Genomic DNA, 26,146 nt, shown 5'->3' on the forward strand with positions numbered 1-26,146 from the left:
GTAACCCCGTACGAAACGCCAACAAGGACGAACGAATACTCCTCTCCACATATGTATCTAATCTAGAGCTCGTTAAACGCTTGGCTAATGTGGTCGTGCGTGCGCGCGTCCGAGCTGCCATTGAATATTTTTCAAATATTATCCTTCAATCGTGTCGTCGTCGCGCTGAAACTATTCCATTTAAGGAAAAGCTTCGTTGACTGGCCGTAAAAGGCAATGAAGCCTTACGAAAAGATCAAATTTGATCTGTTGAAAAGAAATAGAAAAAAGAAAAAAGGCAACGAAAGAACAAATTTAAATGCGAGATACGTATTTCGTTGAGAAGACCTAAAAATTTCCCGACGAATGTGGGCTATCAATCTTTTTTCGCTCCTTTTCGCAGTCTTCTGTCGGAGAAATTAGGAAACAAGTTATACGTTCCGAAGCATATAATTGACTAGGTAACGCCTATGGACGCGAACGCGAGACGTACTGGTAGATAACGTCGAATGTTCTCCAATTTACCGCGTGTGCTTCTACAATTCGCACATGGGGCCCGTTCGACTACTTAATTAATCGTTTGCACGGCTCGTAATTACTTTCATCCTCTCGTTCGGTCTCTCTCGTCGGATGAAACGACCTGGGATTCGAATGACCGACGAGCGCGTAATTAGCGCCGTCGTGCGTTCTAGCGAGCGAGCGTGCCTTAGCGATTTCCTCTCTTGGAGCCTGACATGGAATGGGAACGTAGGTTTACGCTTACGATATCCTATTGTCCTTTTATACACGTACGAATACTAAACGAACGCAGGTCCCATTCACCGAACAGTTCCACGAATTTTCCACGATTTTTTCTTGACTTTTTCTCCATCACAGATACTTGCTTCCATCGAAAGCAACTTCCATTCCGCGATTTTGTATGAACAAAAACAGTAAAAAAAATACATCGGACTATCTCGAAACGATTTCGTCCATTACGAAAATTCCGATAGACATGAAAAATCTACGCTAACGATAATTAAAATAGATATGATAAAGCGCGACTAATTCCGAAAGGTAATTTATCGCAACAAGCTGAAATTGAAATTATAATTCTGCAGCGTTACGAACGGTGAGAGATACCTACTTGCTGGTCGCACGTACTTTTGTATTTGTCTTTTTCGAATTTTCCTTCGTCGCTGGAAACAACGATAAACGCGTTGGTCGTTGTCAGCTTGTTTTCCCGTTTGTATTACTCGGTGAGGGCTTAAGGGATTATTAATAGGAAAGTCGATGCCAAGCGACAGAGAGAGAGAGAGAGAGAGAGAGAGAGAGAGAGGAGGGACAGGGTAAGAAGCGGCAACAAAGATAGCAACGAGCCAGTATGGCTCGGCTTTATTAATGATCGGCATTGCCGAGTTTGCCATGGGCCATGGGACAAGCTCGCACACGCAACGCTCTGATATTACCGCACCCTCGAAAGTTCGCCTCTCTCCCGCATTCCACGCTACATTAATTTCGTATGGCTGCTAATTATTACACCGGATCCCTCGCTGCTTTTGTATCTCATCGCAACATTGCTCTGGAACAAGCGCTCATCCGAACAAAACTCAAGCCATGCTAATAAAACCAATCTAATTGTAAAATGTCACTTCAAAGAGGAATACGTCGACGAGGTCGACTGCTTGAAAGAAAAAAAATTCTCTGCGGTCTCGGTTGGCAGATTAGATGTAAATTCGCGCGTTGTAGAAATTACATTCTAGGTCGTACCGTGCGCATGCTCGCACTCGTGCTCGCACGATACGAGTTATAGCGTTCTAGTGTCTAGCTGCCATCGAGAGAAACACCGACGAGTTGAGCCTCGTATGGAGCACCAAATAATTTCTGTCCTGAAATCTCGCGTGCATTTCTCCCTAATTATTGCGGAGTTGTGTAATTAAATTTAATTATAATTGGCCGTGCTGCGTCATCTGCTTCCTTTGACAAAAATCTCTTCCTTTCATCGCCATCAAATTTAACTTATTCCTTCCTCTCTCTTCCTCCGTTAGTCAACTTTTCCAAAATTTCCTTACTGTCGTGCTCGACGAAGAAGCAAATTTCGTTTGGGCTTGTAAAACTTGTACGCTGTAAAATAATAGTATTTTACATTTATACTATTGTCAAAATAATATTATTAACGTTGGAACGTTTAAGAGACATTAGGGACGTTAAAGGAAAGACCTTTGCACCGATTGTCGTATTAAAATTTTTTAACCAAAAGAATTTCTTATCTTAAGCTTTTCCCAAAAGAAAAAAAAATATCTTCGGCTCAAGTACTTACAATTAAAGTCTTTCTCTTTTCTCTCAAAAGCACAAAATCCTTTTACCGTGTATCCTTTTTCTTCCCAAGTTACTTCTGAACGTTTTAAAAGAATTGCAAGCGGGTCGAAGCTGAACACGAGATGTAGACACACAAACATATACAATACACACACACACCCAGCCACTCTCTCTCTCTCTCTCTCTCTCTCTCTCTCTCTCTCTCTCTCTCTCGAGTCCTCTTCCTTGCCACACCTAAGATCTTCGTTATGGTCTTCGATAATTGAATTACATTTTCCTCAGTTAGCTTTAGTGGACTCGCGATAATGTCCACCACTCTTCTATGTATTTAAATCTTAATGTAAGAAATAGAGAAAGGTAAACGATTAGATAAAAGAGAGTTCATACCATTCGAAATGAATTTCAAAGGCAGACTTTTATCTTTTCTTCCAAAATAATTGATTGAAGAAATGAAAACTCCAAAGTTGTAAAAGGAATCATAATTTCGACTAGGTTGAGACCAAGTACGATAACGTAACAAGTTTTCTCAGTTAAGAAGTCTCGTACGAAAGGATCCAAGTTATTTTTCCCTCTCATAAATAACGAAACCCACTCAGGATGTTTCGATATCAATTTTCAATTTACATTCGGTAACACATCACGTAGATATCGTTATTTATTATTAATGGCAACGGACTTTGTGAATTCTCGTTACTGAATTTTGTATCTCTCGTGCTACTTTGCTCGCACGGCACTCGGCCGAAGAGAGCGAGTTTCTTACTTGCTTTCACTTCTTCTCTTTCTCTGTCTTTCTTCTCCCACGAGCCAACCGAGTTTTAGAAAGATTGCTTAGCCGGACGACGAAGACCGAACCAGTCGCAAAAGTTCCAACTAGATTTCGCACTTTGATACCGATTCGTCCGAACGTATTTACTTGAGAAACTTTCTAGGAGACCACGAATAAAATTCATAATCCCAAATGGAAATGCAAACAGTCGTTTAAACGAATGACTAGTCTATAATAAATATTTACTCTAGCAAGGGATAAAGAGAGAACGATCGTTCGATTTAGGAGAATATGTCTCGGCGTAATAAGAATTTCTACTAAACCTAGATGAACAATTATTGCAAACAGGTACAGATAAATATGTTGCTTGTCAAAGAATTCATAGATTCCACTAAACGTAAATCATATAACTTTTATTGATCGTTGCCGGATACTTTTGTCTTTCGTATTTTGGACTTGTTGTCTCGATTCATAATCGAGTATGGTTAAAAAGCAAGCCAACGCAAGAGTCGCATTTGTCACAGACTTTTTTCTTCTCATTTTTTACGACGCTCAAAATCTCTCTCTCTCTCTCTCTCTCTCTCAAGCGTTTTATCCGGCCATGAATACAAATTACGCACCACCGGCGTAGCTAGTTTTAATTAGACGATAAAGAGGCGTGACGATAACGGTGTTGTATCGACCACTTGACTACATTCACTTTCCAGAGCGAGAAAAAAAGAGAGAACGTAAGAGAAGGAAAGGGAGAGATCGAGAGACGAGTACTTCAACTTTCTGTGGATATTAATTTTTGAGCATGCCGCAGGGAATATTATTATCAAATTGTAATATTGTAATCCTTATGTACATGTAGATATGTACATGGGTTTAACATATTAAAATCGACATAAATTTCGATGATTCTAATGAAACGACCTAAAGCTCGGACAAAGAGCAAAGGCGATCGTCGAGCGGTGCATCATAGAGCTTGCGCCGATCCGAAGATGCCGTATCTCATGTAATGCATGCTGACGCTATTTCGGTCTCGGCTTATGCGTTTACAGGGTAGCGTCGAGGGGCACCGAAGCGAGGCGCAAGGGTCTCTCCCAAGGGCGTGATCGGGAATTATCATTCAATAATGGCGTCGGCTAGCCAACCTCTTGCATCTTGATGGAGCTACGAGAGAGCCGTGCCTAGAGATACCTATATACTATGCGCCTATGCATACGTAGCATCTACATGCATACATGCATCCAGATTTATATGTATTTATAAATATCATACTTATTACAGAATGCTGCCAATTTTTATTATCGCAATCGAAAATGTGACAAATAAAAACGATATGTTTCGATGGAATAATTAATATTATTTTCGTTGAAAAGTAATAGTCGTTAACATCGAAAGATTACGTCGAAGGAAAGTATAATAGTTTGTTCGCGACACGCCAAAGTAAGAAGAGAAAGGAAAGAAGAAATAAGGATAGAAATCGTCGACGGTATAACCAACATGGCCATTCTCCGTTGCGTCTCTCTCGAATAGGTTCTCGTTGCGAGTACGTAGGAATACGGGGGTGTAAAGTAAATCTGATCTTAATTCAGCCGCCATAAAAGCCGCAGCGACATCTCATTTTACGATACGCCGAGTACATACGGCTACGTATATATGTACCTATATTTTCTCTCTACGTGCGGATGGTTGCAACGAGCAATGCCGACGTTGAGCATCGGGAAAGACGCATACATGCATAGAGAGAGAGAGAGAGAGGAAGATGTATTAAGCACGAGAGCTTATACCTCGTGGTAATATCTCTTGGCGTTCGAAAGCGAACAAGCGAGCACAGGCAAATCCTTAATCGGTTACCACCGCGCGATCCCTCCGGCAGCGACCTCTACTTCTGCTAAAAGCCCTTGCACATTCGAGATTTCGATCCGTTTCGATCCGTGAGACTGTCATTCGCAAAAGGAGGCACGATATGTACCACACTGCTACGCACGATGGGACTTCACTCCACCGCTCTCTCTCTCTCTCTCTATATATATATATATATACATATATATCTGTCTATCTATCCATCTATCTCTATTACTCTAGAAAGAAAAAGAACAGTCACGCTCTAGCTAATCGATAGATCAGACTTTCCTGAAATAAGGAGAAAGCAAGAAGATCGATCGCTTAGTATTATATTTTAGAGTTCTGCGGTAACGTCTAACGAAACATGGACGGAAATTTTCTATTTACGTGAGAAACATTTTCCTGATGATATTTTTTTAAGCCAAGCTTTTCTTCCACGTAATATTTTGTTCGAGATAAACAAGGCGAAAAATGAAGAACTTTGCTTTTTGACGAAGATCGTTGACTCGAAACGACGTGTCTTTTTCTTTACGATTACAGGAGAGACATAAAGCAAGAGACAGATTGTGGGAAGGACATTGGGGAGGGGGGGGGGCTCTGGAAAGTGGAAGAAGAAGGAAGAGACACGATAAAGTACTTGCTCCCCTCACCCCCTGTGCGAGAGAAAAGCAAGTGGCGTGCTTTCATCTTGGAATTCGTTAAAAAATTCTTCGTCGAGATCGTGTATTAAGCGTCGCTTTAACGAGTACTCCAAACGATATTCTTTCGGTCCAGCTGTTAAAAAGCACGGTTACAAAAACTCCGCTTTCCTTCTCTCCTGCTAGACTTATCTTGAATATAAAGAAAAGAAGGAAAAAAAGAAAAAATACTAGAAATAAAGCGAAAGAAAGAACAAAAATAATTTCTAAGAATAAATGAGAAATGAACGTTGATTAATGCATCGACTAGGATTAATATCTGTCATTATTTCAAGAAGTTCAGAGAAAAGTGCAGAGGACTGAAGGAAGGAAGGAAGGAAGGAAGGATTCAAAACTTGAATACGAAAGGCTATTATCCATAATCCGTCGTACAATACAGTGCAGACAGAGAGACTCGAAAGAAACCAAGAACGAATGATGGGCGAGACATGGTAACGCGAGTTTGAGAGAAGAAAAAGGAAAGAAGAAAAAACAAAAAGCGAAATACCATTCGCAAAGTTTCTCTTCGTGCCTCGACGAAGACTCGACAATCCGTGGAATTACAAAACCTTACGACTCGCGTGTCGTTCTGTAAACACAATTACCGTGGAATGCTTCACGATCTGGAAACTGCGCGAAAGGTGAGAAACGAGAAATATGGAGAAGAGGGAGGGGCAGTGGTGGATAGACGGTGAGTTAGGAGAGTGCACGGAAGAAATAGAGAGAGAGAGAGAGAGAGAGAGGAACGAGCGAGTCGCGGTAAAGTAAGTGGCGCGATTATAATTTTCAAGAAAGAAAGGAAGGACGAAGGCTTCCTTTCGAGAGCATTCTGCTTTTCTACCCTTTTCCTCTACCACCCAACTGTTTTACGCGAACTTTCTGAGGCGCAAATATTCACGGGAAGTCATTAAAATTTTCATCGCGTAGTTTTCACCTCTACAAAATTCGACGCTTAACAAAACGCGAATTAGCAGAAGATTCGTAGGGTCAAGGTAACCTGGTCTCATTCGCCCAGCGCTTCGTCATCGGTCTCCAGGTCGTTTCCTTTCTTTCTTCCTTCCTTTCTGCCTTCCTTTCTTCCTTCCTTCCTTCCTTCCTTCCTTCCTTCCTTCCTGTAGGTAATCAGTGCCGAAGCTTATCCAGCCGTCTTACTTTCGGGCAAGGAAGTACGATCAAAACCACTTTGAGTTAATCATTCGTGCTTTATTTTTGCTATGCAACATTAATATCTCTGATACGTCATTATTTTCCTATCGTTAGACAAAGTTGTACGCCGCAAGTGAAATATGCACACGACAAATCGACACCTTTTTACTTAAAAAGAAAAACTGTTTTATATTGTACGTACCAGATCGGTAGACGAGCCAAAATAGTTTGTGCCTCATTGTAAATCGAGTTTCACTAAAGGATATACCATGGTCTACTTAGAAATTCATAAGGGCAAACTGCGCGTATGAATTTGCATTAAGCGAACTGCTTCGCGAGTTATCGTTCGCCCCATGTGAAATTCGTTAATCGAAATAAATACCAAATACGCAGCTCTATACGTTATCCAATAAAGAAAATGAACAATGGGTTCAAGCTCGATACGATGGAAGTCGTCTGGAAAGTATTCGATTTGGAGGTAGAACGAGTAAGAAATAAGCTGACTCAAATTCAGCAGCTGGTTTACAAAGGCAGGGCTTTCCTTGCTTTCACGCACTTAGTTAGCCAAGTGGATCTATTTAGGTAAATACCGCACTGAAAATCGTTTTCGTCTCACTAAAAATCAATGAATATACATTATTACCAAATTTATATCGAGCGAATACTTTAATAATGGAAAAATTTAGCTGGGAAAAAGCATCCAATGATCCGAATACAATACATGTGCCTTCTGAGTACACGCAGATATGTACATATTACGTATGCATACGAGTATATATACATATATATATATATATATATATATATATATATATACATATATATATTTTGTACGTACCTACGTCACCATAGAGCGCACACGCGAAGGGTGAGCTTTCGTCTTAAAACAAACACACGCTTTTCCTGTGATTACCATGTACCGTTGAGAGTTTTCTCTTGGAACAGTTAGACCTATATTTTTCTATGAAAATATGCGAAAAATGAGAGAAGAAAGACGAGACCTCTCCGTTGCTCGTTAGAATTTTTGTGTTAAATTTGATATATGTCGACTAGAACTCACTAACCTTTCTTTTATATCTTTTTCTTTCATATATTCCTTTTTACGTATCCAACAGGAACGTGAAGAACACGATCGAACTTGTTGTCGGTCATAATTCTTGAGAAATACTGCGTAATCCAATGACAAGGATAAAAACACGGACCTCTTTCGGATTGTTATTTTCATTAAGAAACGAGTGAAACGTTGAATCGGACAAGTTAACGTAAACATTTTACCATTACCACTCTTCGTATATCGACGTAAAGGAGAGTATACGAGCTTATTTTGTTTCGCTAGTTACTTGCTCTCGGCGTTTTGCCGAAAGTGAAAGAAGATTAGTCAGTTTTTCCCTCTATCGACGACTCGCAAGTACGCTGTGCTCGCTCCGCGACCGCATCTTTGCGCGTACTGGAAAATTGCTCCTTCGATCTAAAGGGATGAGAGCGAGCGATGGTAATAACAACAATAACAATAATAATAATAACGCCGTCGATATTGTCAAGCTCGCTCCTTTTTGCTTTTCTCTTTTGTTCACTTAGAAATTCCAACTCAAAGAAACATTTTATTTCGTATTAATTATTGTCGCAGAGTTTCATTTATTAACGTATAACATCGCGCGGTATATCGTTTAATAATTCGAATTATATTTTCATGATTCTTTGACCCTGAATTTGCATTCGTTTCGCTGTTATTATTCGCGCGACACTCGAAAAAAGTTTTTATGTTGGTTATGTCGTGTCGCGCACGTTGTCCGATAAAATATCGTAGTAAATATCAACGAACTCACGATCACCGATGTCGGCTATCGTGAATAATCAAACGATATTAAAGATCACCGGCCTTGCTCCTTATACAGAGATTTGTGCGAGTTGATTGAGACCTTGATGTTCCAATCGGAAGGTCGGAACCTTTGGATTTCGAGGAACATTTTGACGATGAATCTTTCGTATCGTACTAATTGTAAGATACAGAAATTATACGTGTCTTGGAAGCACTCATATTCGAGAAAAGAACAAATAGCAAGATGATGCTTTCAACGGATTATTAGAATGCAACGGCACTCTCCCGTCGAGTTCCTAAACAGCAGAGCGGTCTGCCAAATGGGGATTCTGCTCGTTCTGCCGACCAACGGATGTAACTCGTAACGGAGTCACCAAACCGGAGAATTACTCCTGGGAACTACTTTTGGGACCTTGCTAGGAGCATCCTTCTCACGGACTTTTCAGAATATATGCTCCGTCTCTTCTTTTACCACCGATCGCCCTATATTTCATCCTACCGTCGAACCGTATCTATCTAGTAATATATGGCCTATCACGCATTTCGATTATATCATTGTCGCGTATACGCCAGCGAGTGAGAGAAAGATGAGACAGAGAGAACTCGTTCACCAGTTCAAAAGGACATCGCATTGAGAATGGAAAAGACTCGCCAGCAGCCCCGTTCACGTCTCGAAAGTTTCAGACTATATGTACCAGACGATTTCGAGTGGTTGTTTCTATACACTTAACAAACTACTTTGAATCGCGAGTACCTCTTAAGAATGTAAGAACCTTGGTGTAATATCGACGATCGCGCTTGGTTAGTAAGATCGGTAAAAGCCGTAGAGAGAGAGAGAGAGAGAGAAAGTGAAGGCTTCCCAGACTACGTCGCGCTCTGTCGCTGCTTTAATTAAATTCAGCTAAAGAATCGAAAGTAAGAAGTTCAGCGTCCATGACGATGGAGTCACGCGGCCTTTTAATAACCACCTTGGATTCGACTAAGAAGAAACTGGCAAATGGCTGTGTGCCCTCGGTGGTGGTCGTGGAAGTCGAACAGAAGAGAAGGGTGTACCGACTCGACGCAGTCAAGGATCGATCCCTTTATTCCCATCCCACTTCCACTTCCACTCCCATTCCCACTCTCCCACTTCTTCTTCCTCTTCCTCGCTCTCTTGCTCCTTCACTTTCGATTCCATCCGTTGCCGACATCTTGCCTTCTCCCTTTCACCCTCTTTCGATCCTTCACCATCGTTTCTCCCTCCTCTCTCTCTCTCTCTCTCTCCCCCATCGTATTCCTATCCTGCCATCCAAGATTCTCTGCCATCGTCTTAGCTGAAAAGCTCATACGCGTCTTACGTCTCTTTTTCTTCTCGTTTCTATCCGTCTATTCATTCGGTTCCTTTTCTTTCGTTTACATTCTTATACGTCTCTCTCTCTCTCTCTTTCTTTTTTTTCCTCTCGAAATCGTCCGCAGCAAGTCGATCTATGACATTATTGCTTGCTTTTGCATCACCTCTACTCCTTAGTCAACTCGATGAATCCTAGACAAACAGAGGCGCGCGCGCGCGCGCGCACCCCAACCTGTCGTCATTTCTCTTTCAGGTTTCTCCTACCTTCATCCTTCGGAACCCAACTTCCAGGCACGCGCGCGCCTGAAAGCAGAATCTAGTACAACGACATCTTTCGTATCCGCGACCAACTATTGACTGGATATTCGTTACTACGTCAACCACGTAGAGTGCATAGTTATATGTTGGCGCAAAAGGCTCCTACTGCTGCTGGATAATCTCTCTCATCTGCTACCAGCTATTGCCGCTATCGTTACGAACAGTCAGTTTCGACGTAATACGCGTGCTATTTTCACAAGGAACTCGAAGAACTTGCAAGCTCTATGCATTACGAACTTAGCCCTGGGCTAGCTCCAGGTGGTGTGTAATTTCAAGAATTCAGGCCGCTCTACGTCACTCTCGATTCGAAGAGTATAAAATTATTTTCTTATTAATTATTCTAATGAACCGACGTCTAAGTGAGCTAAAACGAGGAACGACCGTATCTATTTGTTTCCAAGTAGAGTAACCTTGTTTCCTCCAGAAACGGAGCTGCTTCGTTTATCGAGCACGTATAGACTAACAAAGTTTGACTAGCTCGTCGGCACGAGGAATACTACCTATGCTTTTATACACGTAATATATATCTACATAGAGAGAGAGAAAGGAAGAGGAAAGATATCTATTTTAAAAGCTCTCTGAACGATCGGCAAAAAATTCATTACGTACGTTACTCTCGAGCTTACGTTCGTGCGGCGAATGCATAGCCTCCTCTGTAAATTTTACGATCGTCGACCGATCAAAGAGAAATTAAAATTCAAGAAAGTTTTCAAAAAAATCTCGTTAGATCGGAATGATTTTTTCGAACGCAGGATGCATGATGTGTAAATATACGTCTTGTGTTTATTAGTAGTAGTAAACTACAGAATCGATGACTTCTCCCTACCTCTCTCTCTCTCTCTCTCTCTCTCTCTCTCACTGTTATTCCTGCGAAATATCTAGTATGGCCAGATCGATCATAGCACCGAATGGGTTGCAATGAAACGTGTCGCAGGACCACATATACACATACGTAAAGCTAGGAACACGATGGTGAAATGATACTGTTCCATAATGTGCGATCGGATATTCCCTTCTCCATCGACATCAACGTTCGATGTCTAAATATATTCGAAGCTATATACGTATGTACAGATGCGCGATCTTCTTCCTCTTCTCGTACAAAGTAACAGCCAGAATTTCCAAGTACTCGGAACGTCGCGATACCGAGCCTTTAAATATTCCAAGGGTTTATGTGGAAATTGATATACGAATAAACTGGATCCGTTTTCATCTACTTCGTCGGAAAAGTAAAGAGGAGAGAGAGAGAGAGAGAGAGAGAGAGAGAGTCCCATTGGATTCGTTCCTCGTGGAAAACTATCGGTAGGCGTACTTAATAGACGGAAAGAGACAATAAGTACGATTTCCGTTTGGCCAAGCGAAAACGATTATGACGAGGATATCGAATTGTGTCGTCATCGACTTTCCATTTAGCAAAGCTACCGAAATTACAAGCGGACGTAACGGGAGAATGCTTAGACTTTCCTATGGTTCGACACAAAAGTTCACTTATATTCGTACGATCTAGAAGATACGAATAGATAAAAAAGAAGTTCGCGTTGTCGAATCGTGAAACAAAGATATATGGTATAGCTATGTAGAGAACTCGGATAATTTCTTTTATTCTTCGACTCTCGTTGAATTTTCTATTCCAAGAAGAGGAACGATCCTCGGGCTTTCGCAAATCTCGGTCATAATGCCGCGCCAGTAGAATACGCGTCGATGACCGTATACCGAGCCAGCGGTTTTGTCATTCTAATAGGGAGGGCGATGCATCAATTATAGAAACATAGGCGGTTCGCTCTCGCATTACACGAACGCCGAATAACGCGGTCCCGATTGCGCGCGATTATGCGAACAATAAATTGGCGGTCGGATGCACAGCGCTCGAGACAACGCTCGACATTCCGACGTGCCTCGCCATATATAGTGGATATGCAAGCTCTCTTTCTCTACGATCGATTATCCCCTATCCTCTTCTTACCGAATCCAACCGATTCTCCTCGATCTTTCGAGATGATGGGACAAGAGATGAAAAGAAAAACAAGTGAAATTAATCGGAAATGAGACACGTGGGGACAATGACGTTATCACCCTTTATTTCCGTCCTCCATTAATTCAAATACGAATCGATATAGTCAAATTCTGTGTTTACTTTCACGATAGCACTTGTCTTCAAGAAGAGAATACATATCTACACAGGTAGAAAAAAAATTGCGTTTTTGTTGCGAAATTATATCTAAGATAACGTTGTCCGGCGCGTTCATTCGTTAAACCTTTCCTGTTCAGGAAATCTTCGAAAGATCTCCCAAATGTGATTAATTTTTCACGATGGAGCCAAGCGAAGAAGCTTAACGAGATGCGATAGGTTTCAAACGAGGTTTCAAAGAGTTTTCCCTTGAAAATATTTATTGCGCCAATATGTCGTATTCGTGTCGTAAAGCGCGCGTAAGAGAACGGGCGGGAGATTCGAAATCGACCAAGCTAGTGATATTTGGATCCGAGATGGAGACGAAGAGGACCGATCCTGACTTTCGGACGACACGACGTTTGGACGAGGCTATCGATCGTCGCGCGAGAGAATTTAACGACCCTCCTCTTCCTTCTCTTTGTCCTTCTTCCTTCTCCTCCTCTGCCTTTATGTGTCTCGCGTTTTCCCTCGCCCATTCCAGCTCTACGAAAATTCGATTTCGTCCGCCGGTCTCTGGTAGCGAAAGGCAAATTCTTCGGTGGCGTTCGCAGCGAATGAAAGAGAGAGAGAGAGAGAGGAGAGGGTGGGTATGAGGAAGGGAAGAGCTGTCTCCCTTGTCTGTTAGCACCGTGCTATTAATCGCATTAGGCGAACGGCAGGTCGGCTTGAGTGGTAGATGCCCTTCCTTCTATTACAAAGGCAGTACACGTCAACGTTATTCTCGTCGTGTTCGCGAGTCAACGACGAGATGCACGCGAGCTTCTCTCCTCGCCCGTACGACCATGTGTGTATGTGTGTGTGTGTGTGTGTGTGTATAGACGCAAGCATACGCTTTATTTACGCATCTCAGACAAATTTCGAAGAGTTAAGTCTCGTACCTACGAGTAATCGTAAACTCCCGCACGATTTCGTCGTTAAACGTTCCCGAGCGCTATGCTCGAGCGAACGAAAGATGCAGGCTATCCTACGATTCCCCATTCCTTGCGCGAACCAACCCAATAACGGTTTACGCGGTTACTCCATTCGAGATTCAGTCATGGACGATTGAACGGACTAATTAAATAATGTTATACCTGATCATTCGACCGTTTTCATTATTCCCTTTCTCTTGCGTAGTATGCGCGGCTTTTTTGCGAATCTTTCGAGTAGCTTTACGATGAGCGCGCCTGAAGAAAAGGGTAAAAAAGGAAGAGTAGAGAGAAGAGTAAAAAGAAAGTCAGGCAAAGGATGCGAGTTGGCGAGGCAACGAACCTTCTCATCCCTCACCTAGGTCTTTCTCCCTCATCTACGGTACGACCTCGGTCGTCGCCTCTTCGTCTTTTCCTCGACTTTACCGGTCGTGGTTCTTCGTCTACATATCCAGAGGGACACACGGGTGCGAGGGAGACGTCATCATTTCTATGGGCATTCATCATTCGCTCGTCGCTCAACGCGCACCACCTACACCTTCTGCTCCTCCTCTTTCTCCCTTTCTTTCATTTCCCGCAAGTTCTAGCGCTACGACTCTGAAACCCGCATTGATGGTAATCCAAGAGGCTTTTAACCGAATATCACATTCTCATTTTTCCTAGATGCACGATGCCGTGTATTTCGGTCAGCGATTCTACCACTTTCGAAAGGAAGCACGCGAATGAGGACGATCCTCGTAAGGGCGATCGTATGAAAGGGGAGAAGCGAAGCGCGAAAAATTCGTTTTGTTAGGTCGTGCCGGTTATCGGTGACGCGAAGCGTCGTTACCTTTCTCTTCCTTCGAAATCGAGAATCGGCTCTTGACCTAATTCGCGCAGTCAACGAGCGCGCGCGCGCCAGCACGCACGCGCACACACACGCAAACGAATAACTAACATTTCGCCATTTCGAAACTATCGAATTATTTTGATAGTACGCCGGTCGATCTAGCGCAGCATGATTTAACTTTCAATTTGTATTCATTGCCGGCGAATGAGAGAAAGGAAAAAAAAAGAAGGATAAAAAAAAGATAATTCCATCGACCTATCTCCTATTTATATGAAATTTCGAAGGAACCTCGCGTCGTTCGTGGATACGCTAGTGCATACATTGTTTGCGGACGCGTCGCGCCAACTGCGACGCATGAAACATTTCTTTAAGCGCACCGCTCCGACAATGAAGCGGTAGCTATCTTTGCCGGTGCTCGGTCAACACTGCCACCTGCTGTTATCTAATCTTTGATGAGAAAAAGTGCGGGAGCATTCTTCATGTCGTTTGTCGGCCCTTCCTCGCTGACGATTATTTGGACTAGTTTCTAAAACGACCTTTTTAAGGGCCACTTTCTCGAAACTAACTACCGCCGAGCGGTAACGTAGAGCGGTAACGGCACCCTTCAAACAAAACTAGATAACAAAAGCCGAACGACGGTTATTAATATCTCCGGCAGGAATTTTCTTCGTCTTTGTCTCGGCCGTGGTCGTCGCTGAAGCCCCGAGTACCCTTGAACGGACGGACGGACGAACGAACGAACGAACGAACGAACGAACGAACGAACGAACGAACGAACGAACGAAGAAACGCCAACACCTTTCCTACCTGCCTGACGCGAGAATCGTTCGCACACACACTCACCTATGTTGATCTTATCCGGGAAGGCAGCCGGTAGTAGAATCAAGAGAAGAGTCAACGCCGTGGTCATGAGGGTGCTGGTACTGACCGGTCTAACGATACCACTCGCTCTCCTTCCGTTCCAGCCTCGAATAATAATCTCTTCGGCTTCGATTTCGTTCTCGGCATCTTTCCTCTCGAGAAGTTCGCGAAAATCGAAGGAAGACGAAGAGGAGGAAGGGGAGGTCGAGGAGGAGGAGGAGGAGGAGGAGGAGGAGGAGGAGGAAAAAGAGGCGGTACCTCGACGACGCGGATTCGACCTCGTCGTCGCGCGGACACGGCGACGACGTCGAGACCTCGGTACCGAGGACGGTCCATCCGTTTCGCGAAGAACCGGGAGCATCTTCCGTGCTCCGTTGTCTGACACAAACTGACGTACGCTACTTTGCGTCAACTCGCTCTCTCGCTTAAACCGCCCCAGCATCCCTACTCTCCCCGTCCTCCCACTTCTCTTGCTCCTTCTCTCTTTCTCTCTTAAACGAGCACCACCGCGACCCACCCCATCTACCCATCGGCCCATCGCGTATCCAGCAGCCGAACCCCACCGTCGCTTGCTCTCGCTCTTGCTCTCCCTCTCCTCTTGCTCCTCCTCCTCCTCCTCCTCCTCCGTATACTCTATTCCCCTCTATGCCGCCCCGTCCACCGCTTCGTCGGCAGCGTCATTGGCACGGTGCTACTAGCGACGGCTTCGACGTCCTAACTCTGCTTCGATCAAAAATTATTTTCCCTCGACTTTTACTCGCTCGTCCGTAAAGGATTAATTTCGTTTTTATCGTAAATATTATCCATATAACCTATCGCAAACGATTAATTCTAATTATATAATTCGTTCGATCGATCAACGAACTACTTGCTAGAATCATTAGATACGTATATGGATTAGTCTGCTGTAAAGACGAGAAAATTGATTGTTCCTGAATAATAAATTCCTGAAAAAAGGAAAAGAAAAAAAGAAAAGATAGTACGAGGAACAAGAGAGATGAAAACGCGACTCGCGTCTGACGCTAGAAACTACCCCTCTTTTCTGAAGCTTCCGATGCGCGCCGCTGCCACCGCCACCGCCATCGCTCTCCACCTACCACCACCGCCAGCACCGCCATCAACACTGCCACATCGGTTCGAGGTAGAAGCGTATGCTTAACGCGCATGTTACGATAGGTACACCACGGCAGCGATCCTTTCGGAGATACTTTGCATCTGGAGGATACTTCGGATACTCCTTGCTCGGTTCATCTCGGTCGTCGATCGAGTGATTTTAACCTTTAAACGCATCCAAAATCCTTCCGATAGTTATTCAATGATAAAAAAAAAAAAAAAAAAAGAAAAGGAAAAGACATCATAATTAATTCCTAGTCCTTGTAGTTGATAAAAAATATGCGAGCCTATATATAATCTTGGAAGATAATAATTTTTATTCGATTTATATTCGAATTACGAGAGTTTAGAAGAGTATAGATAGTTTATATTATTAATCTGAATGATTCTACTCCAATGCCATCGATGAGATGGCGACTTTAAAAGAAAGCCGTTATAGAAGGTTTAAGCCTTGTAAAAACCAACTACCATTGATTAAATCCACGGAGTTACTTTCTTTCCTTCTCTTCTCGACTCTCGACGACTATAGAAACGCGTGAACTTTTATATGCTCTGCTGTGAACAAAGGGGCGGAGATCCAGGGAGAGAGAGAGAGAGAGAGAGAGAGAGAGAGAGAGAGAGAGCGCGCCAGCCAAAGAGTCGCCGCAAAGAAGAAACTTTAGATTAGGCCAAACCCCCCTTTATAATATGTTTACCAATGACAGTTTACGTCGAGAAGTTTGGTATTTTCGAAAAATACGAAAGCAAAGAGGAACGTCGAGTCTTTTGACTTTTCAAGTAGAACGTTAACGACCATTCCGATCGATTAATTTGCCCTTTAAACCGCAACGATCCATACAACGGTTTGGAAGATCCGCTCCTTTCAATCGTCTTATTTATAACAGTTCGTCTGAAAAATAAAATAAAGCGGAGAAAAGAGGCTAACACCTAATCGTTTTTCACTTACCACAAGCATTGGGCTCGTATCCAATAGCCCTTGCTTCTTAAGTATCCTTACTTCATGACAGTTCATCTAAAACCAGCTTGAACGTTTTGCTCGGTTAAAATAATTGTCTTTATCCATTCGAAATTACAGTCTTCTCGAGTGAAAGTTCGAAAATGATATTTAATCTCAAATTTCCGCGATATTAAAATTTCGTTGGCAGTGTCACGTCGTAAATCGTCAAATTGCGAGTTTCGTGCCGAGTTCGTGCTTCGAAACGATTCGAATTCCGTTGACTCTTTACCAGTAGTATTACGATTCGTTTTAAAACATTACAATTCTTTGGCATCGTGATTATTTCAAAGGAAAACAAATATGTATATAGATAATATTTAGGAAGCGAATGGAAAGTCGAAAAAAATCGAGAGTCGATTGATTTCTATTACATTTACGTTGTTATAAACGATCGATCAAACGATTAGGAAAAATGTTCTCGTTAGAAAGGCGCGGGTTACGAGTTGCAAAGTCGACAGCATGACGTCGCCTGTGTAGCATACTAGCGCACTACTAGCGCACCCTTCGCGTCAACGGACGAACTCGGGACTGCGTTTGTTTCCTGCGATTTTTTAATTCGAATTAAAGGAATCATTATATCAAACACCGACCATTCTTCCTTATAAATAATTCCTGATAATATGGATCCAGCATTGTTGAGGGAGCGAGAGCTCTTTAAGAAAAGGGCCCTAACTACGCCAACGTAAGTATCCAAATTGATCTTATCGTCTAACCTATAATATTGTGCCTCTCTTCTCTGAGAACTCTTTTTATCTTATTGGAAAGTTATTAATAAATATGTATGTAATATGTGCAGCGTCGAGAAGAAAAAGAAGGAACAAGAAAAAGATACCAGTCGTGATGATCCCCATAAAAAGAAGCCAAAACCTTCGACAGTTTCGACCGGACCAAAGTTGGATATGGTCAATTACAAAACCATGGCCGGGAGTACCCAATACAAATTTGGTGTTTTGGCAAAAATAGTAAAGCATATGAGAGCCAGGCATCAAGATGGGGATGATCATCCGTTAACTTTAGAAGAAATCTTGGACGAAACTAATCAATTAGACGTAGGATCTAAAGTAAGATTATTATCTTGTTAGTATTTAACGACAAACTATATATCGTCGTCTTACTATTACTAACAACTATTTACTATTTTGTCACAGGTTAAAACGTGGCTTCAGACGGAGGCATTGTTAAAAAATCCTAAAATAGATGTTACGCCGGATGGTAGGTTTGCCTTTAAAGCTATGTACAAAATTAAGGACAAGAAATCGCTATTGAGACTTTTGAAGCAACAAGATCTTAAGGGACTTGGGGGAATTTTATTAGAAGATATACAAGAAAGTTTACCGCATTGCGATAAGCATTTAAAGGTACAATTATTGTTAAATATTTTATTCTTTAATATTTTAAATAATTATTAATCAGCGATATTTTTGTCATTGCAGAGCTTACAAAACGAAATATTACTTATAACGCGGCCCCTTGACAAAAAAAAAATCGTCTTTTACAACGATAAAACGGCTCATTTTCCTATCGACGAGGAATTTCAAAAATTATGGAGAGCCGTGGCGGTAGATGCAATGGACGACCAGAAAATAGACGAATATCTGGAAAAACAGGGAATCAGATCGATGCAAGATCATGGCCCGAAAAAATTGGCACCCGTTAAAAGAAAGAAGCCCAATACTAAGAGGAAACAGTTTAAAAAGCCAAGAGACAATGAACATTTAGCGGACGTTTTAGAGACTTACGACGACGCTAAATAAATGGATTCTTATTATCTGTAAATATCTACGTAATCTTGAGCGATGGCTGTGTTTGTTCCTGTGTCTGTGAAAAATATGATTGGAGAGTCTAACTGGATAATAGAGTAACACATATCTTCGGTACTATAATAAATAAGTAAAATATTTATTTCACATTTTCTTATTGTAAGTACAAAATAAATATCTATAAATCGATCGTTACAGCTTTGACCGTTTCTGCCAAATTTTATCCGTGGTAGGTGTCTGTGCTTAATATCCAAAAGCCTTGGATCGAGCCGAAGATTATAAAACAATCGATGATGGACCTTTCTAAAGTCGTGAATTTATTAACACTCTGCCGTTATTTCTCGATACCGCTTACGACAAAAAGCCTACAGCCTTTAATCAAAGGCACTTGTCTCTGCTGTAATTATTCATCGATAACTCATTAATCAACGCACTTTGGGAAAGCGATGCTTCTGAAGCATCTACTATGAAGGAGACTACGTTCGATGGAATTATGGATATATATATATATATATTTTTTTTTTCTTTTTTCGCTCGAAGAACTCGGCGAAAATTGCGATTGCGATAGACTTTTAGTGAAATGTTTGTGGCCGTCAAACTGTTACTACGAAATAAAACGAATCACGAGATTTTTCATCCATTGGCAAAAGATTTTACTTACTTTATAAACGTGCGTTATTAAAACTTGTACACGATGTAGTTGTTCTACGTAGTAGAAATGGTATTGGATAAAAAATATTAACAGTATGATACAATCTTTGGCGCCTGATTTTTTATCGACTCGCATGCAACGCGAGTCTTCTTTCATCTCTGGGAATCTCTCTCTCTCGCTCGCACGCTCGCTCGCTCGCTCGCTCGCTCGCTCGCTCGCTCAATCGACAGAAAATCCTACCCTATTAAAGGTAAAGTATTTATTAATCCTTGGGTAACGCGGAATCGCTTTTACCCCTCGAATACGTTCTCGTTGCCTTGCTACCGAGCATCCTATCGAGCAAGGACTGCTTGTTTCTTCGTCTGGCAGCGAGAACCTCGCGACACAATTCGTGAAACGATTCGGCTACTTGGACGACCTGCGTAAATTAGAGTTTTTCATTGATTTTCAAAGACGGATAAGTCCGATCGATCGGAAGAAATATACCTGTTCTGCTGCGCTAATTTCGCTGAACCAACATTCAAAGTCCTTAGCCAAGATCTCCCCTTCTTCCGCGCTGACCTGTCTCAGATGAACCATATCGGCTTTGTTTCCAACCATGGCAAGAGGCATCGCAGCCTCCGGATCAGCCACCGCCAAAGCTTCTTTCGCTTTTCTCACGAAATTGAAAGAAGTACGATCCGTTATCGAATAAACGAGCAGCAGGCCGTCCGCCCACTGCAAAGTTTCCATCGAGGGCATTTCGTCGTCGCTCTGAAAGATCGTAACGTCTTTTAAATACGTACACGTATATTTTAGATGCGTTTGTATATCTAATTTCCACATTTCTACAAATATAAACTTTTTATAAACTTTCCAGAAGCTGAAAGTATATTTATTCCACCACGGTATAATATCGCGCTAAAATGGATATTACCTTCGGACAAGAGTCCAAGATCTCAAAAAGAATTGGTTCTCCATCCACCAGCACTTCGTGCTTGTATCTGTTTTCTATAACAAAAATGATATCCCTCGTTCTAAATGGATTTACGTGTGTGCATATATATATATATATATATATATATATGCATGTGTGTGTGTGTGTAGCCTTGTATCAAGAGAAGATTAGGACGGCCGAGTAGATGACTTATTTTCAAATTCACCGCATGATCACGCCTGATCCTCTTTTGAAATCGTTTTTACGTACGTAAGTGTACTTAGTCTACGTATTTCTACAAAAAGAGAAAATTTCTTCCTTCGAGTATCAACCTCGCATTAGTACCCGTCCTGTCTAGTGTCAAATTCGTCTTTGATAAATTTAGACCAGACGCGGTCGGAGGAATGCAAAGAGGGATAGAGAGAGGGATAGAGAGAGAGAGAGAGAGAGAGGGAGAGCGAGAGAGAGAGAGTCTTAGAAGCGGTTACAGCCGTTGGCATTACTTCAGAAAATGGTTCATTCTATTGTCACTTATTGTTTAAGGATCGATGCCTATGTAATAACCGCTTAAAGAAATGATAAAAAATAATAAATTGCTTTACCAGATTGGTGATCGTATTCTCCGATATACCGCCTCGTTAGGAACCTCACCGTCAGCGCTGTAAAATAATAAAAACATAGTCAGATCGATATTTGTGTCGTATCGGTATTTACGATTACGGAAATCGAAAACAGATTCATACGCAGTCTGATCATTTTCGTCTTAACATTTCAAGCGTTTCTCACTTGGCACCCAAGTTTTGTTTAACAGTAACAGTGATATTGGACGATCGTCAAATTTGTCTATTGAGTAAATTCATTTTTCTTTTCTCTTTTTCCTACGTTTCTCATTTCTTACGTCTTATAAAGATTTATCTTACGAGTATTCTCGTTAAGAAACAATAGAAAAATATTTTCTACGCATCGAGCTTTAACAAGTGGTTAGATCCAGTTGGTACATTTTATAAAATTACGACAAAGCAATGCGAATGAGAAAATTGAAAAAGTGTATAATAAAGGAGAAGGAAAGAATGGCTCGAACAGATATTTTTACGATCGAATTACATCGTCGAGCATGTATGTAACCGAGGCAACGTCGATACGCGCGTAACACAATACTTTTTTTTTTTTCTATTGCTTCTCCGCTTTTGCGTTTCACCAATGATATACATATGTAGAAGCGACGGCTCGTAGGCTATAACGTAAACTTTTCCGTGGCAAACGAGTTCGTTACGCGTGTCAGCGTAGACGTTTTTCCTCGAGGATAAGAATGAACGACGAGTTCCACCTGACACGTCTTTCGAACGTTCGGACCTTTTAAAAGCTTCGACGCGCGCCTATCCTTTCTCGTTCCTTCCATTTTTATTACACGACGATATTTCGACCTCTCCAAGATCGATTATTTTATTTCGTCGAATTGTAATTCTACGAAAGGTAGATAGACGATAGAGTCGTCGTGTCGTTTCGTCAGAAAAATTGTACTTGAAATAGACCTTTTTCCTTTTTTCTTTGTTAAAAGATCGATTCGTTCTAATTTCAATGAACGCGCTCTCTTCGTTTATCTCGATATCTCGAGCTGGAGGAGAAAGAAGAAGCAGAGACCTAGTGACCCGCTTCGAGGTATACCACACTATTTTTACCTCGAACTCGAACCTGCCGTGGCGCCACAAAACCTTGCGCGAGCGCTACGTTAACGCCGAAGCGGCGAGGCGCGGTGCCTTTTCATCTCGAGTCAGCAGATCGGGTGACAGCTTCGCGATTCGGCTCTATCGATGATTCGTTCCTTGCCCCGTCGTATTACTCTCGACATTTATTTTCTATCGCTCGAGTTTCGAAAGAAAATATTTCAAACTTTATTGTTATCTCTCAACACGATCAATCACAGACTGCCTTTGCAGATTGCTATTAAGACAAGAGAGTTTATCGGACTTTTATTACAAATAGGATGTCGACGGTGAAGAGTGAACTTGAACCTTAACCCACTCTTGTTGCTATCCAAATGCTATAAAAGGAGGAGAAAGAAGCATATTAAGAAACGGCGAAATAAGTGAAATAATGATCTATAGCCGGAAGAAGGAGCGAGCTTAGCATATAAAAGCCCCTAAATATCGATTTAAGATTTTCATTAGGATATTATCGTATATAACAGGTTGGCGACAAATTGGAGCCAAGCGAAATGGAATATTTCGCGAGAACTAACGCAGTTCGAAATGATAAATGATTTCGATAGGTTTCCATCGACGAGATAATTCGGAGGAGTCCACCGCAACATGGATTTCCATCGTAACAAACGTATTTTCCATCGATAGCAGACATTACCTCCCTCGAGAAATGACGAGAAATTCGCTCTTACGGGAGAATCGATCGAAGATAGATAAGAATTCTCTGATACTTGTCAATTATCCAACTATATTTTCTATCGAACATTTTTACGATTCGTTGGAATACGAAATAAAACATTATAAATAGAAGAAACGCGGCAGCGAGAGTAACCGTTGTTGAGCCGAGCGATTATTTACTCTCTCCTACCTGTCTTTAGCACGTGCCATTACCAAAAATACACCCGGGTTGGCTGCTCTCAGGGTCCTCCGAGCTATCGCGGCATGTATCTCGCTTTAGTCTAACGTCGCAAGGGTTTCCGTCGCACTTGCACTTGAATCTTCCCATCCTCCTTTCGGTCTCTCTTCGAGAACATTATGATCGAGTTCGAACTAAGAATATATTTCACGATCACTCTTCGGAAAATCTTCTTCGTCTTTATGTTTATATGTTTATATTTGGACAAATTGCTAATTAATTTCGTCAAAAGCGTAAACTCGACTACTCGTCCGTCCCGCCTGTCTTTATTGGCCCAAGGTCTTTAGCGCGTCGCGCCAAATTCGCCAAACGACCGTCGTCATTTTCATTTTCGTAGAAATAGAGCTTATTGATAAAGTCCGAAGAAGGAACGGTGTTCAAAGGGTCGTTCAAAAAAGGGGCGTATCGGAAAGCATATAAGCTTCCTGCATTTTCGGTATTACGAAAGAGTACGTATTTACATTATCGTCGTTTACTTAATTATTCGAAACAAAGTTAATTTCATACTCACCACTTTTTCCAACTCCGGGCGCTCCGATAACGGCCACCTTTACTTCGCACAGCGAACTCTTTTTCCTTCGGATACCCCTAATTGCATTTGACGTCATACTCCGTGCACTCGTCACTGCGAAGGAAAACAAAAGGGCAGATGTAATAGGGCCATGGCAAAGGTCTTTTTGGTTATCGTAATTGGTGAGTGTCTCTCTAAAATGGATCGGCTATCGATTATCATTGCTACGATGCGCTTACGATATTATTTGCTCTTTCGTAGGAAGAAATAAAAAAGTACTTACTTACGTACGAGTAAATCAGGATCTTCAATGTTCAACGTGCTCTCTACTACACTTACAATTTCCTTACATTTCCTACCAGACAATTAAACCAAACTTTTTTGGAAGAATTTATTGCATGATCGTTATTCTTACTACCGTATACGATACTTTCCGATCGAAAAGAGTTAAAATCGAGTGAAGCGCAAACGTAAAGTTTCATCGTACCGTCGGTAAATTTCTATTGATTTTATCGTCACATTCGTATACAGGAATCGATTTCGCTTTATCGACTTAATCTCTGAACGAGAATGAGAAGGGGAGAGAGAGAGAGAGAGAGAGAGAGAGAGAGAGAGAGTGAGTGACTGAAGAGTAAGAGGAGGAATGATCGTATCGATGACATTTCATACGATGTACTAGATCCCATCTAAGAGACTAGCTTCTAGTCCTTCTCTAGGCATTCCTTATTTCGACCCATTTACAATATGTTTCATGTCTCTCCCATTCGAAATCGAAACGGAAGCAAGTTCGAGAGGAGGATCTCGCAAAGGCATTCGCTTCCTTTCTCTCTGTCTCTTCTCCCCCCGCCTCTCTTATACACGACGCACGGTTTAAACACGGCGGCTCTCTTCTCAGGGCGACGCTCTGCCGGCCATCTTAACGACGCAGGGTGAAACGAAGGAGAACGGGAGGAAGGAAAAGAGGAGGAAAAGTAACGGAAGAAGGCAGGAGAAGGGTGGAACGGGAGAAGCAATTGGAAAAAGAGAGAGAGAGAGAGAGAGAGAGAGCATGGGAGATCCGATGCGTTACATTAATAGAACGCTTCGCACATGTCTCGAGGAATCTAGAGAATTCGTTTCGTCGTCCAACAATGCAATGTCTCGCGAGAATATCATTCCCCGGAAATTTATGCGGGCCTCTTCCATCTCCGGCAGAAGATCGCGAAATCAAAAGGAGAAAAACAGAGAGATAGCTTCCGAGCATAAATTTACGAAATATACATATACAATAAATATATAGCGAAGGAAAATCCAAGTAATATTTAAGTACGAGTAAATCAGAAAGATCAAACGTAAACCTAGACTATAAATATAGTCAAGAGAAATAAAGAAAAAATATGTTATTGATGTGTATATTCATATTGTAAGATATTCATATTATAAATACAAAGCGGAATTAACTGAAATGTGTATATATATATATATATATATATGTATATGTAATGAAAGAGATCGATTATATATAACACGTAATAATATTGATTTATAACTATATAAATGAGGAATATATTGTAAGTAAAAAAGAGATAAAAAGAGAGAACGATTCATTTTTGTCAATTCTCTTTTTTCCATATTACTTTTCCGATATTATTTTTACGGTGAACATAAGTAGATACATACGTATCTCTTGGTAAGATCTTCCTTCGTTTAATGTTCTCGAAAGAGCAGAGCGAATTTTCCTTGTTCGCGCGAAAAGTAAAGTTCACGCGAGTAGTCGCGCGTTTTCTCTTTCGCAGAGATGGTATCGCACGCTCCCATTCTTCGGGGCCCCGCGATCTTGGCGGCGCGCCAACGGATCTAAGGAAATTTAGTATCGCTCGGTAGTCGATCGTGATTCACGCATCGAAAATCTTAATATTTGGAACAACGACTTTTGACTCGATACCGTCCGAGATATCGTCTCTGATTCATGCCGAGAAACTCGGCCGAAGATCTCGATCTCATCGGTAATTTAAGATATTCGATCGGAGCGGTACTTGGCCACGTTTACGGCACGTTATACTCTCAAAAGATCGAAATTGATCGTAGGACGATTTCATTCACTGCGTCATTTTTTTATGACTTACCGTACTTTGTATTGTCCTTTTTGCTCGATCGTAAGAAACTCGTAGGAAATTTTCAACTTAGAAGCTGATCGACGATTTCACAGAAAACATTGACGTGCGATCGGGGAAAGAAGTAGAAAAAGTACATCTTTCGGTGGAAAATCGTGCGCCAGCAAATGTTTTTGACGAGCGAAAGTGGATCTCTCTCTCTGTCTCTCTCAATCTCTTTTACGAGTCGTTTGCGTCTCGTCGCGAGGTCCAGTAGCGTGTCACGTGTTTCCTGACAATTCCACGGGGACGGCGTTCGCGATCCGACGCGGTTCTTGGCCTCCGCTCGACTGTCTCGGCCCGTTTTCTCTCTTCGTTCGCTCGTCGCCGGAGACCGACGCGTCCTTTATTGCTCTTAAGCCACGAATACTAGGCGCGCGATAGCTCACTTCCGGTAACTCGAGAGAGAGAGAGAGAGAGAGAGAGAGAGCAAGCGAGTGAACGCGCAAAGCAACCCTCTCGCCAATTCACGAGTCGATTTTTCTCTGTTCGAGCACATTTAACGCTCGCGCCAA

The 26,146-nt window shown here is 41.9% G+C and overlaps 3 protein-coding genes across 11 annotated transcripts in view; 1 reads left to right on the forward strand and 2 right to left on the reverse strand.

Moving 5' to 3' along the window:
* The window catches only part of LOC124430313 (glutamate receptor 1), a 130,367-nt gene extending 114,976 nt beyond the window's left edge, over positions 1-15,391 (reverse strand). For 2 of the 3 annotated variants that reach the window (XM_046976671.1, XM_046976672.1), the window contains exon 1: positions 14,917-15,391. In XM_046976671.1, the coding sequence (XP_046832627.1) occupies positions 14,917-15,376 (460 nt within the window). In that variant the 5' untranslated portion in view covers positions 15,377-15,391. The remainder of the gene's footprint in view (positions 1-14,916) is intronic. The other variant, XM_046976673.1, reaches the window with a different exon arrangement.
* Positions 15,392-17,532: 2,141 nt separating this feature from the next.
* On the forward strand, positions 17,533-19,453 carry LOC124430315 (general transcription factor IIE subunit 2). Of its 3 annotated transcripts, none has more exons than XR_006943724.1 (5): positions 17,533-17,726; positions 17,841-18,105; positions 18,193-18,402; positions 18,478-18,963; positions 19,038-19,453. XR_006943724.1 is itself a non-coding variant. In XM_046976680.1 (4 exons), the coding sequence occupies exons 1-4, from the start codon at positions 17,665-17,667 to the stop codon at positions 18,796-18,798; spliced, it is 858 nt and encodes a 285-aa protein (XP_046832636.1). In that variant the 5' UTR covers positions 17,533-17,664; the 3' UTR covers positions 18,799-18,994. The 3 variants fall into 3 exon arrangements, 1 of the variants encoding a protein (XP_046832636.1); XR_006943723.1 differs by having other exon boundaries at positions 18,478-18,918; positions 19,003-19,453; XM_046976680.1 differs by lacking the exon at positions 19,038-19,453 and having other exon boundaries at positions 18,478-18,994.
* Positions 18,915-25,997, reverse strand: LOC124430316 (ras-related and estrogen-regulated growth inhibitor). 5 transcript variants are annotated; one of them, XM_046976684.1, is made up of 7 exons: positions 25,605-25,997; positions 23,787-23,854; positions 23,500-23,613; positions 20,975-21,031; positions 20,373-20,446; positions 19,943-20,209; positions 18,915-19,874 (listed from the first exon to the last, which is right to left on the reverse strand). In XM_046976684.1, exons 3-7 carry the CDS (start codon positions 23,594-23,596, stop codon positions 19,719-19,721), a joined length of 651 nt encoding a protein of 216 aa, XP_046832640.1. In that variant the 5' UTR covers positions 23,597-23,613; positions 23,787-23,854; positions 25,605-25,997; the 3' UTR covers positions 18,915-19,718. The 5 variants fall into 5 exon arrangements, with proteins under 5 accessions (XP_046832640.1, XP_046832637.1, XP_046832639.1 ...); XM_046976681.1 differs by having other exon boundaries at positions 23,783-23,854; XM_046976683.1 differs by lacking the exon at positions 23,787-23,854 and having other exon boundaries at positions 25,605-25,996.
* Between the last annotated feature and the right edge of the window lie 149 nt (positions 25,998-26,146).

This window comes from Vespa crabro, chromosome 18 (assembly GCF_910589235.1).
Source record: "Vespa crabro chromosome 18, iyVesCrab1.2, whole genome shotgun sequence".
In the NCBI taxonomy this organism is placed as follows: domain Eukaryota; kingdom Metazoa; phylum Arthropoda; class Insecta; order Hymenoptera; family Vespidae; genus Vespa; species Vespa crabro.